The 14,114-nt window shown below is 35.3% G+C and overlaps 1 protein-coding gene across 1 annotated transcript in view; it reads left to right on the top strand.

Moving 5' to 3' along the window:
* The window catches only part of ERBIN (erbb2 interacting protein), a 111,048-nt gene extending 97,397 nt beyond the window's left edge, over window positions 1-13,651 (top strand). Inside the window, exons 24-29 of the mRNA XM_057389618.1 lie at window positions 4,074-4,217; window positions 5,026-5,157; window positions 6,611-6,814; window positions 7,889-7,981; window positions 8,574-8,648; window positions 11,290-13,651. Coding sequence (XP_057245601.1) covers window positions 4,074-4,217; window positions 5,026-5,157; window positions 6,611-6,814; window positions 7,889-7,981; window positions 8,574-8,648; window positions 11,290-11,397 — 756 coding nt within the window. The 3' untranslated portion in view covers window positions 11,398-13,651. The remainder of the gene's footprint in view (window positions 1-4,073; window positions 4,218-5,025; window positions 5,158-6,610; window positions 6,815-7,888; window positions 7,982-8,573; window positions 8,649-11,289) is intronic.
* Window positions 13,652-14,114: the final 463 nt, after the last annotated feature.

Below are 14,114 nucleotides of genomic sequence, written 5' to 3'. Positions count from 1 at the left end.
TGTTACTGAATTTAGTCATCTTCRTAATTTCTATCCTGTGTCTTGTTAGGAAGAAGGTTTAGTGAGCTTTTGGGTATTGGCTTTATTGGTTGTTGTTTTGTTTGGTTGGYGGTTTTCTTTTCTTAAGCTCCTGAAACACATGCTRATTCTCTTTCTATAACATTTAGTAACTGAATAGAGAGGGAAGAGTGAACCCACTTAACTGAACAATGTCTGCTTGTTGGACAAATTGGAGAAGCTAGTTCTTTATTTATTAGCCCTTTTTTACCTGATAAAGGTGGGGGAAAAGCTTTTAATAATTTAATTTGCTTGAGCAGAGATAAAGAATAGTTTTAAGTCTAGCRAAAATGATTATCAGTGGGCTCCAGTGAAATAGCCAGCATTTGTAATACCTTCAACAAGCTGTAAGAAGCATTCACTAAAAAGTTAGACTGGATGATCCATGTGGGTCGCTTTCAACCCAAGGACAGTGACTTCAGTGGGTCTGTGCATATATGAAATTAAATACTTAAGCATTCATAACCTGAAGGATATTTTTACACTGATAAATTACAGGAGTATTATCCATTCAGTAGTTGTTAGTTTAAAATTTTTATTCTAGTTGGGTTTTTTCCTCCATTTTGAATAGACTACTAGAACATCAATGTATTATAATGATATTTTGTAGAATTTGGAACTCAAATCATTACACTTCAAAAGGAATAAAATTCTTGTGCATTTGGTATATAAACAGCAAAATTTCTGATCCTGCCAGAATAATTTTCTTGCAGTAGACTTTAAATTATATATAGTTTTGTCATATGTAACACTTCAGTAGGAATGCTGTCTGTTATGTGCATGGTGGGAATGAAAACTGAAGGGATTTCTAGACACTTCAATATTGGCACGAAGAGTAACTTACGTCCACCTTTACCYTGCAGTTCTAGATAATGTTAAGTAAATAAATAAAAAAGACTTAATACTTAGGCTTAGCAGTTACCAGTTAAGGCTGTTTCAGGATAAGTAGAGTGTAGACTCTTGTTCCCTGCAGGTACTGAATTTATTAGTTCCTCTTCTATGCCAAAATGTCATGGATTGCCATGGCAGACTCTAGCTGGTCCTAAAATTACAGTATTATAAATTCTCTTAAATAAATTATACTATTTATTTTCGTGCACCTAAGTTAATGCATTAATGCATTTCAATTCCCAAAACATGCTCTTTTGGAGTCTGAAATGTTAATTCTTTTATAAGCTGCAAAATGGAGAATACATTCTGGCTTTTATAATTGAAAAAAAAATTATGTGAGTAAACACCAGAATTGTTCTATTAGCTGCCTGCATCTAAACTGATTCATTAGAGGCTGATTTTAACTACACATTGGGATGATTATGGTGAACATACTTCTTCTTACTTTGTACATAGCCATTTTTTCTTGATGTCTTKTAGTTTGTAATAGGGACTATTGATGGCTGAATGACTGTCTTCTGGTAAATGCAGCTTTCCCAAAACTATGCTGAAAAACATGATGTGTATTTCTAGTTTGTATCACTTCAGAATAACTGAAATAATATTTCTCAGGCCTCAAATATTTGAATTATTATTTTGCAGTCCATTATGCTATAAGATACTAGCAAGCCAGGTGAATAATTGGAATTAACAGTCATATTTAGTCTGAAATTTTAGATCATATTTAGTTTTTAATAATTCAGAGTAAAAACCAGGGAGATTAATGGCATCTGCATATTCAGATTTCAGAAAGTGTCTTCTCTGGTGTAGCAGTCTTCAGGAATTTTTCTAGGAAATGTACAGCTTTCATCTTCATCATGCTTTTATCGAGAAACAAAATAGGAATGCTGTTCATTCTCCAAATGCCTCAGTTTCTCTCTTCCCAATTAAAAATAGGTAGAGGACAAAATACTCTTTTGTTTTGTCCCTAGGTATCTCTTCTTGTGTTAAACTTTCTTACAAGTCCATGTAATTTTAAATAGTATTTGTTCTGTACTGATTGTAGTGTTTCTGTGTTTCTTCTAATTAGTGTTGAGGTGCTGTGCTCATGTAGAAAAGGAGAGTTAAGGGGTTCTCTACTCTTCCCTACATCAAATACATGATCATTTTTTGTACTTTTGGAAGAAGTCTCTTCCAAGAAAGGTTTTATAAACCCTTGGGAGTTTATTCTTCTCAGATTATGTAGTCACCTTGAAACTCACTTAACTGAAATCTCAGTTCCTGATGTACAAGTTCATATGTCTGTAAACGTTAGGAAAGTTCTCCCTCTCTATTGAAGATCTGTCTTAGATTTCAAATCCAAACCTGCATTGTCACATCTCTTTTGTCACAGAGATAGTCACTGTTTATTGAGCATCTATTTGGCTCTATCTGGCAAAAATTAATCTAGTGGATCTAGGGGTGTTTATAGTAAGATGGTCTGCTACAGACACTTTCAGGAGATCATTTTTTAGTCCCACCATGCATTCCTTCTATTTTTATCTGTCTTTTTGCCACATATAGAAATTGGAGAGAYATAGGAACCTCTGAGAATTTCCTGTAAGGAGACTTCAGGGAGTTGCCTATAGTGGTGGGGGAAGAAGGCCAAGAGGTTAATTACAGGCTGTTCTGAGAAGAGTAGTAAGAAGATGGTTTGAGGCACAAAGAAGTTAAGGAAAACTTGGACATGTTTTCCCGGGTGTTTGGCCTGAAACTTAGAGGAGCAGTAAACTCAGATTAAATGTCTAGTGGATGTAGATTTAAATGCTGAGAACAGTCTTCCCATCCCAAGAGAGGGAAGACTTCTGTAGACTTGCCTGGAAGCTTGAAAAATCCCTTGGCCAGAGAGAAGGCTAGGTAAAAGAGAAACATGAAGAATGTTCACTATATCATTGAGGCTGAGGTTATCCAAGAGCTTTGGTCAAGATAAAACAAGTGTTGTCTGTAAATACTGTTTGTCAAGGGAGTTTCCAATGACTGTGCTATCAAAGCATCTGGGAAATAGAAGTGTTGCAGAGGCATATGGCTTTGATTATTAAACTAGTTTTAGTTTCACAAGATGAAGCTAGGATGAAAGACCAGATGTTTGCCTAAGGACTAGTGACCATTTTCCAAATCAGATTAGTAGTCAACAGGCAAATGCCAAAATATATTTATTTATGTAAATATAAAATTTTAAGTCAAATCTTATCTGTTTTGAACATTCCTTTCTTTAACTGAGAAAAAGCAACTTTGAATACGCTAGGATTTGATGCTTTGTGGTGTATCTTTTCGTATTCTAGTATTATTTCTTGGGATCATCACATTTTCAATATAGGATTGTTACGTTTATCAGATGGCCCATGGAAGATTTTCTGTTTCTTCCCTTGCACTGTCTTTTTATTTTGTTCTTACTGCTACAAAAGACCATGTTGGCAACATGGTAATGCCTCTTGCTTTCATTTTGTTATCCTTACCAATATTGCAGGGGTCAGGTTTGCTAGGTAATGAAGCTCAAACCCAAACCCCTGTCACATCTGTCCTTGAGGTTATATTACCTGTTTCATCGCCTACAATAGCACAGGGGTGGTCTCAGTTTCTTTGAAGCCTCCTCCTTTAAATGAGGCTTGTTAACGTTCGTGAATGAAGTGGAGAGCATTGCTGCAGCGTGGCTACAGCAAGAAAATCCAGTCAGTCAAATCTGTGTAAATTTTCATTTGTGCTTTACTAGTAGTGAGGATGAGATAGTAAGGGGAAGTTAGACAGATTACTACAGGTGTTTTACTTGACTGCCAGCTTCTCTTCCTACAACATATTTAATATGTTGCAAACGTAATGAAAACCTGAAAATTTTGATAAGCACCTTTGTTATTTTTTCAGCCAYATGAATATTTGATTACTTTATTTACATGTAATTCTGCATGTGAACTGCTGATTGCATGCTGATTTACAGTAAATAAAGGTWAATAGGGTCACTGAGATGTATTTATACCTCACAGTGGTACTGTTCTTGCATGGTTTTTATCTTGCATGACAATGGAATATGTTTGTATTACATGTATAACATGTCTTGTGGTTTATGCATGCTGCACTAATCTCTGTGTTAAATCTGTCCCCTCTTTATTCAGAGCATGCTGTCTCGGTCCTTTAATTCCAATTATGCTGCAGTTAGCAGCTTTCACTATGGCAGCTCTAGGGATCTGCATGGCAGCCAGGGTAGTGTTGCCTTGAGTGTTGCAGAYGGAAGAGGTTCTGGTGTGCACATTGTTCGAGTGAGTACCTACAGGAGGCTATTGCATTATATACGGTGGGAGAGAATAAACTGAGGGGGTCCTCAAACTGATACAGTTACCCTGTAACAGATGCACAATGCTTTAATAAAAAGAACATAACTTGTATACTGGAATTTTATTTTAGGCATTAAATATATTGCCTTCACTTCATATGCCGTAAATTTGCTGTAGAGCTTTTCAGTTTATTGTCACAAAGTTGAATTTTTCTAACTGGCTTTGTAGATGGTTGAACATATGTAAAACTGTCTGATTTTATTGTAACTTTGTGATCAAGAGATTACGTTCTGAATTTAACCTAGGTTATAAGATTTGAACAAAATCTTACTATTCTTTTTCCTCCCCTAAAATAAATTCTGTACAGAGTAAACTGTACTTTGAGATACTGTAGCATTCAAGAAAATTCATAGGCAAAAAATGTGAGGAAATGAGTTTTTAACTGAGCATCCTGAGCGATGTTATAGAATCCATAGTGAGCAGGATAAAGTCAACAGAATACTTCTCTGAATCCTTGAATTCCTGGTCCCTAGCATCTGTTGACTTTTCTTATTAATGTACTGGTGATAAAAGACATCTCTGCGATTGTGAGATTTGTAAATGTCTATCAATATTTTATGGGTGTATGGTGTTCTGGCTAGTGAGATTTTCTACATAAATAATGTACTAGCTAATCAAAGAAGATAAAGAATGGTAAAGCTCTTAAGATGTTTTATCCTGTGCTTCTTTTGAAATTTTTTTTTGTTTTAATTATATGAAAACAGTTGTCTATACTGCTTTGTTCTGTTTAAAGCATCCCCAGGTTTCTGCTCCGGGAGACCAGTGCCAGGATGAAGTATTCATTTCAGGACAGCAGAATTACTCATCTGCCACACTTAGTCTCAAAGATGTTCCTCCAGAAAGCATGAAGAAAACAGCTGTGCAGGTAATTATCTGCATGACATCACAGAGAGGATATTATTTGCTATTATTTGTAAGGATATATTTTTTATTTAATGTAGCAGAAACTTACGTTGTGATAGCAGTTGGAACTAAACCTTCTTTAAAATGTAATACCCAGGTTTCAAAGCTGGCATAAGTGAAACAGCATCCTTTTTGGAAGACAGAAATGGATTCTTGTAAATTATGATGCAAGAGTTGCTCTTACTGTTATAACTTCAGTAATCTCAGTCACATTACTACAGACAATGGGTATTGGGAATTTGCATAGCTGTGGATGCATTTTGCCTATATAAACTCTACCTCTGACAGTAGAGCAAAGAAAAGTTTTCTTGTCATGCTTCAAGTTTTCAGAAAAGGCAGTGGAAAATCGTGTAAATTAAATATATGTGATCTGTAAATAAGCTGAAATGTATTATATACACACATTATAATTTCTCAGAATCAGTTTGACATAAACTGAACAGAGCAGATTCTGATATTTGTCAATTCACAGAGCATGGTTAGAGGTTAAAATTTGCACACTTCAGCTATTTATAATACTGAGAGAGTATTTTAATATCCTTGTATCCTGTAACTGATGGGATGATGGTGGCAGGCACAAAAAAATCTGTAACTCAAGCCTGTAGCATTTTTGGAATGATAAAGATGCATCGGTGACTAATTATGGTGGATAAGAGCATGAGTTTAATGGGCAAGGAGGACAAAAGGCTGCCCATTTCAACACAGAGCTATAGAGCACAACAGTAAGACCAAAATAACATTGTCACCTCCAACATCATTCCTGGTGACTGGGTTGGAATGCACTGTATGTCTTGACAGTTGTGTATCTCACTGCTGCTTGTCATCATTTATACCTATCAAATCAATTATATTTGTTATATATAATTATATATGTGTTAACAAAAGATAACCCTTGTTGGAAATACTGCAATCTTGAGCATGGATGTGAACTTGCTCGGGGGGTTTTCTAGTGAAGCAGTCACCAAAAGATGCTTRGAAAGCAAGTAGTCTGCCAGATGGGGGGGAGGATTTTTATTTTTGTATGACCTATTGGARATTGTTACAAAATCTCAGAATTTTATGCAAGAAAAGTGCAGGCTATAATGGTATTGACCAAGTGTCAATACCATCAGTTGCACTGCTAGAAAATAATGTTTGGGAAAACTCAATGAAAAAACCAGTGCTACAAGTAAAGGTGTCTAATCTGTGCTAATAAATTAGCACTCAAGTTTTTGTTTTTCATATTTCTTTAGTAGGTCAGGCCTGATAATTATAAACAAAATAGATATAATTGTACATGATCCAGAAGAGTACTTTTTAATAATGTTGCTAAAAATTAAGAGCAGTCACATATAAGAAGTATTGAATTAATAAAGCAAGATTTGAGAATTGCTGCTTATAAAATGTATGACCCTGAGTATTCCTGGTTTTTTCAGATGCCTTTAACAAATGGACAAATGTGCCAGCCTCAGAGACTTCAGGCAAACTACAGCCAAGTCCATCATCTCCCTCCTCAATCATCAGTTGCAAGACATCCATCTAGAGAGCAATTAATTGATTATCTGATGTTGAAAGTTGCCCACCAACCTCCCTATACCCAATCGTCTCCAAGACAAAGCCATGAGTTGGCAAAGCAAGAGGTAAGAGTAAAAATCTGTCTGACATATATGACATCTGTCAGTCAGTGACAATGAATTGTTACATTAATTTATCTTTTCTCTGTAGATGGTGACAGAAACAATATAGGGATTTATCTCCATCAGAAGACAGTTATCTCAGAGCAATTTTACTCCTCAAATCACAGATTCCTTCCAGTTTTGAGAGAAACKTAGTAGAATTCTAGCAGAATGTCCCAGGAACTTAAACTTGCATCTTTCTACTGAGCTAGAAATTAATTTCTCAACTAAATGTGTTTATGTATTCAAGTCATTATTTAGCTAGTAACTGAAGAAAATGCAAAATCACAGTACAAGTTTGAGTACTTTGCATCTGGAAAGATTAAAAAACCTGCAAATGTAGAAATGAGTATCCGTAAGCAAAATCCATTAAAAAGTGTGAGCAATCTGATGTGTGCCTGATAATTATCAGTTTTATTTATGACAGAYAAATGTGTATATAAGAAATTCTTACACCATTTAGTGGCTCTTTCTAAATGGCTCTTTCTATAGCAGCCTTCTTTCTATATTGTTTGGGTTTTTTTTTTAGAAAACACTGAGAACTAGATATTTGTTCTGTGCTAGAATGAGAATGTCCACTTCCTGTGTAAAATAAGTTTTTTATTCAACTCTTTCAGCAAGAGAAAGAGAACACTGTTGTCTATATAGGACTTGGAGTGAAAGCAGGCATGAGGTTTGATTTTAAAAATTCATCTAGAGATAGCAAAGAAATAGGAGGAACAGGTCATTTCATAGGAGCATGTGTACTTGCTGGGGCCATTACCTATCAAAATATCTAAGAATTGAAAGCCCATGTGAATTATGATTATAATAACAGTGGTACTGTAGTATAATTTAGGTACAATAATACATGGTGTTTTATTGCAATCTTGTTCTGCATTAATGTTATGAGATACAATACTCTCTTGAACTGTTTTTTAATTTTTTTTTTTATTTTAAAGCTTTTGTTCACCTGAATTCCTTAGTAATGATTTCATTACAGTAGCTTTGAATGTAGATTTTCAGCCAGTTCATCTAACTTTGGTTGTAATTACTTAGATTCGAGTGAGAGTTGACAAGGATCCTGAACTTGGATTTAGTATATCAGGAGGAGTTGGTGGTAGAGGAAATCCATTCAGACCAGAAGATGATGTAAGTATTTTATACCGATACTTCTTAAAAGTATTCTGATTTATAATGTTTCTCACATTCCGCCAAGGCAGTAAAGAAAGTATATATATTTCCCAAATCACTAAACTCCAGGATTGGAAGAGAGAAAACTGGACAAACGATGTGGAAAATCAAGCTTGTAGGTGGTCATCACAGTCACATGACAGTATAGAAGATTATTCCAGATGAGCGGTTATGCAAGTTCTAGTTATCAGCAGATTTGAGACAGTGAATTATGGAGTGTCTAATTAGGAATCCTCCTATAAAAGAAACAGAAATTTAGCCTACAGCTATATTTCTGGTGGTTGATAATTCATCATGGCATATACATCTGCCAAATTAAACCAAGGTGGATCACACAATTTGCCCCTCAGTAACCCTTTAAAAATAGTTCTGGATTTTTAACATCAGAAAAGGAAAGTGGTGCCAAAAACCAGAGACCTGTAGAATAATATTGCATTCCCTTCTATTTAGGGTGGAAAACTGAAAAAAATGTTTTGAATTACATCTGTTTGATGCTGTCCTGTTATTTGTAACTAGGTTTCAAAAACGTTTTCCCCCTTTGTTTTTCAAGGGCATATTTGTAACCAGAGTGCAGCCAGACGGACCAGCATCTAAGCTGTTACAGCCAGGGGATAAAATAATTCAGGTATTGTAACGACTTAATTAACTAGCCAATGTAATACAGTAGTCCATTTTCAGTTTGCATCTAAGAGCAAAATATTTAACTTTTAGATAGATTACCAATATTTGTTCCAAATTTATTCTTTTATTCTGGGATGAAGCTTTTCATTTTCTGCCACCTAGCATAATGATCAGTGACACAGACTGAAGCAGGGTGGATCATTTTTACTAATTCTGAACATTTTTACACCTCTAAAGACAAAAATAAAAGTGACAAAAGATGTCGTTTCAGATGGAACATGAGCATTTCAGTAGGCTATACTATCATTCAGTTACTGAATTTGTGGTCATTCACATGCAGTGTTCTGATCAATGTGAAGTCTGCACACCAGCAATTGCCCCTGAGAGCCACTCCCCGCAGCTGCACATTCCTGCAATGTCCCTCTCGGTGCTGCAGCTCCTGCCAGCCTTTGCTGTGTCTCCTTCCCTGGCAGGSCAGACATGCATGAGCACTGGCCGGAGCTGCCCCTTTGCTGGCAGGTGTCTGCCTGCTCACAGAACGCACCTCGTGGCCAACCAAGTCAGGCATTTCAGGAGTCATGGCTTCTGGACTGCAAGCTGTGTTGTTCCTTTCTCTAGGAAGTCTGTACCTGTCAGACCTTTTCTATCAGATTTGTTTGAAGTTGTCTAGTGAGCTTGTAAGCTATTTGTAGAGGAATCAGGGAAACGAATAATAGGGTAATCAGTGCATGCTAACCAAAATGGGCTAATGGGACATTTGAACATAGTTGTAACTACCCTTAAAGTTGCAGAGCTTGTTAAAAATAATTACTCACCATATCATGAAAATGCTGATGGAGTCGACTCTGCTGCATTTCAGTTTTCTAAATACAGCTCAAACAAAAAAAAACAAACCAAACCTCCCCACCCCCATGAGTGTCTGGAATTAAACCACAACATCCTGTGAATTGTTTTCTAAAACAAAACCACATTGAAAACTCAGCCTAATTCTTGAAATGAAAGATAAAGCCAAAAGGCACACAAGAAAACTGAACTGAGACTAAGTTGTTCCAACAAAAAGATGGCTTGTTCTTGAGCACGATAAATAATTCTGTGCTTGTTCTTCCTCATTGGGGTGAGGAAGGTCCTAGTTCTTTTACTGATACATGGACGTGATAATCCAACACCCAAGGAACAGGATTACCAACACATACAGGAACAGGAAGCATGTTAAACCTTTGAAAAAAAACTGTCAGCAAATTTGTGACRTATTTTTAAAGTGGAACATGTCTGAAAGGTAACTTGTTTTAATGGGTTATTCCTATCTTTATAAATGTCACGCAGACAAATCAAATTCCTTAATGAAGTTTGTTATGTTGGCACTGCTTGGGATTTCTTTGCTGTTTAGTAAGGAATTCAGTTTGAAAAAGAGCTAAAGGAGAAGTTGCATTTTYATGCTTAGATAATCTGAAGGCACTTCATTTCTCATAACTAAGAGTATTTTTTTTTTGTGTAACAGCACATTCTTTTTATCTGTGATAATCCCAGTGATGATGCAAAGGCAGTCCCACTCTGGTTTGTTGCCTCTCAGACTTCTGTTGATGTTTTTAATGAATTTAATCTCTTCCAAAATGCCTTTCCCTGATTTTGCAATATTTTCTGTAAAACATACAGTAGGCATGCATATTATRTTGGCTGTTTAATACATATGTCTAATAAAAATACATGACTAGTAATTAGATAATTGCAAGTAAAGTCTTATGAGTAGGACTAGGACATTCTTTGCAAATTATGATTTGGAAGGGTTATTGCCACCTTTGCTCTCTGAACAGTCTACATAAAACTTCCTCTGCAACCCTAGAAAGATTTGAAAAACACTGGTTTTTGCAACCAAGGATTTAGCTGGTAACAACAGTGAGTGTTCAATGATGTTTGTAGCTTTCAAAACAGCACAACTAARGCACAGAGAGCATGGCCAGTTCTCTCTGTCACCACATAAGTAGCTCAGGGAGAAATGTGGGATGCACAGCTGGAAGCCATAACAGTTTAAATGGGCAAATTTGTTCTGTAATGTTTTGCTGACAAGGTTGAGCATGATTTTGTGGTAGTATACCTACCCTGAGAAGTTGAGCCATAGCCATGTTTTCCTTGTCTTTTGTAGGCCACTTGGCTCTGCCTGCGTTTGCCAAGACAAACTTAAGAATTTAGAATACCAATATTGTTTAAGAGTCATGGGCAAATTCAAGTTGTGGATGATCTCAGGATCTCAGTACCATTMATGTTTTTGTCACAGGCCTCAATGGTTTTAATTTATCACAGATACCATTTCTAATATTCTGATATTTAAAATAGGATGTGTCATTTGTAGTACATTTGGGTTTTTTGGTGTGGCTGCATTATGGCTGATGAATAAGATGTCTGATGTTAATAGTTTAAAGTTCAGGGTTTTTTTGGTTATTTGCAATATTCTTCCAAGATTGAGATGGTAGTTTAGGTTTTTGTAGCATGCAGGTACATATTCAAGTAAAATGYAAATCTGCAGTGTTTTATTCTCCACATTCATACAGAAGCCTAAAGGCTTAAATAAACTAACATGAAATAAGAGACATATTTTACTGACACGGCATATGAGAATGTGATTTTCAATTTGAAATATTTCWTTTTAGGCTAATGGATACAGCTTCATCAATATTGATCATGGACAAGCAGTATCTTTGCTAAAGACTTTTCAGAATGCAGTGGAACTCATCATTGTGCGAGAAGTTTCTTCATAAGTACCGTGGATTGTGGGGATAAACCAACAGAATTCTTTGAAGGACTATGGGGAAACTGAATATTTTGCATATTTTTATACATTAAAAGAACTCAAAAAGAATTATGATCAAAATTTGTACAGGAAATACTGAACTTGTGGTTAAAGGGGGAAAAAAACCACTGTATAGAACATACAGGAAATAATTTTGGAAATGCGTATGGTGAATAAACTTGTTTTTAAGCATTATAGCAATCTAAGGATCACTCCTCCAAGAACAAACCTGTGTTGTTTTTTGTACAGATGGTAGGTTTATTTTTGGATAATTCATACACATTACTAAACTTCGTGCAAGGCTTTGCGAAGCCTTAGTTGTAGCCAATGGACAGATGGCAGGGCTGTCTGTCCTGTAGCTGTTTATTGCCTTTATTTTTATTCACCAGATATTAATGTGTTACGCTGAACCACTTCTGTAGATACGAACGGGGATATGAAGTGTTGGCTTTGCTATGTGCACATTGTATAGATGAATGGGTAGATGGAAGGTGGTGCTGGTTGGACAGAATAAAGGTCAGGTGAAACAATTATCTGCTATCTAAATCTGGAATTAGGAGAGAAGAAAAAGTGTTTTAGTTCTGGTGTGTACGTCTACCAATAGAAAATGCAATAAAAGCTTTTGGTGGTTTTTTTTGTTTTTTTTTTTTTTTTTAGAAAGACTGTAACTACAAATTTATCATACTATATGGGATTTGTTCTTAATGTAATCATTGAACATTCATTTGCCACATGTGATTCATGTTTAGTTGTTTTCTCGCATACATAATTTTTTTCAACTGTACTGTGGAATTGTGCCCAGAGATTTTTCTCTGCTATGGAAATCCCCAGTTTTGTGGAAATGGTGATACTTTTATCTTTATAAAAATTACTCCATTTTAAGCTGACAGATTTTAAAAATGAAACTGAAATGGCCAGTTTTTAAGGTTGTTGCCTGTAATATATATTTAAACAGACAAAGTCAATGATGCCGGAAAGGTTATGAAAAACATCTCAATTTTGTTTGGCCTTTGCATTGCCTTGTTCATCAAAAAGGAAACCATACGCATGGAGCTAGGTAACCAAAGCAAGTTTGTGAAACTTTGAGCAGTGATGGAGAATTGCTGTGGTGAGATGGAGAGCAAAGGGAGGGTGTACTTACAACCCACCAGTTTGTAATGAGGTTTCTTAAAGGGCTGTTCCTACAGGTAACATTAAATGTGAACTAGACACTTCAGAGTCATTAAAGGGTTTCTAATTACATTAATGTAATAGTAATTTACCACAGGCTGCCTTTGTTCCTTATTACTGTATAAAAGGTTCAATTATGCTTCTATTGATTTTGTTTACCAGAAACATTAACTTTATCTTTCTCCTTTGTAATTGAATAGAGACTGCATAATCTGCAGTGATAATTCATACACGGTTGTTATGGACCAGGGAAAAGTGCCATAGAAGACCGATAACTGTTTTTAATCAGGGCTAATAATTAGCCTATCATTGGAGCAATATTCAATTATTGCAGTTAATTTTTAATTACAAGTTGGTAGTTTGAGACAGGATTAAGCGCTTTTTTTCAACCCAAAAAGTAAAYGCTTTTAATAAAGCTAGCAAAAACACCAGCTTCCTTTAGTTTTGGGACAATGAGCTGGAAGAGAAAGGAATTATACATAGCTAKCAGTAATAAACAGGCAGTACTTTTTTAGTAAGTGAACTCCAATATTATTGCACTTCTTTCAAAGATGTTAACTATTGCTTATTGTACTGTGTATAGTTCTAATAATTTTAATTGAAACCCTTTAACAACTCTTTGTATATTTTAATTCTTTTTAGTTAATTTTCAGTAATATTTACATAGAAAATGATTTTTTTGATATATTAGCAGAAATGTGCTGTATTTTGATAAAATTCACTTATTTTCTGTGTGCTGTTAATCTTAAAGAATGAGAAACATAGCTATATAATGGCAGGCTTCAGTGTTTAGTTGTTGTTTAGTTTCTATTTTTTTATTGAAAATGCAAGATGTTCACATCACATGTTCATTACTTTTAATCATGTTATTTTTATCACACACTGCCTTTTAATGGGGATACATACAGACAAGTCCTAAATGACCTTGGTCTTCTACAAAACCTGTATCTTTGAGAAGGGAAAAGTCCAAAAAGCAGAACTGATTCTTTACTGATCTTGGACTGACTTTGTATACATTTTGCAGTACATTTAAATATATCACTGAGAAATTATACTGTATTGTATTTTGCTTTAATGGTAACAGAAGTTTTAAATGTTGTTGTGTCACTTAATTTTCAGATTTATGTATCACAGAAAAATTCTACCAAAAACTGTTCGGCTGGTAGAACTATATAAGTAGAGATATATAGCAAGAAGTTTAGTACTTCTTGTGGGAATACTTGGCCAAAGCTTGTCTTCCGTCAGTTAGCAAATTAATTGTCTAATAAAACATGGATTATGCTGATTTTACTCACTAAATGTTTGAGTTTTCAGTGAATTGAAATGTGTTTGTTTTGTCAGTGTCAGTGTGTGAAGGTAAACATGTCAGACTAAATGATTTTGTGGGGAATGGGAGAAAGATTCCTGAACTAGTCTCCTGAACTAGTCCAGCCAGGATTCAACAGGACGAGAGACAGTATCGGCACTTTCCATTTTGAATGCATTGTAAACTACATTTTGAATAGAATAAAATCC

The sequence above is a fragment of the Malurus melanocephalus genome, unplaced genomic scaffold (genome assembly GCF_030028575.1).
Source record: "Malurus melanocephalus ecotype Western Australia unplaced genomic scaffold, MMel_1.1 scaffold_18, whole genome shotgun sequence".
Lineage (NCBI taxonomy): Eukaryota > Metazoa > Chordata > Aves > Passeriformes > Maluridae > Malurus > Malurus melanocephalus.
The sequence above is the reverse complement of the archived record's forward strand: the minus strand, read 5'-3'. Positions and strand labels throughout refer to the sequence as shown.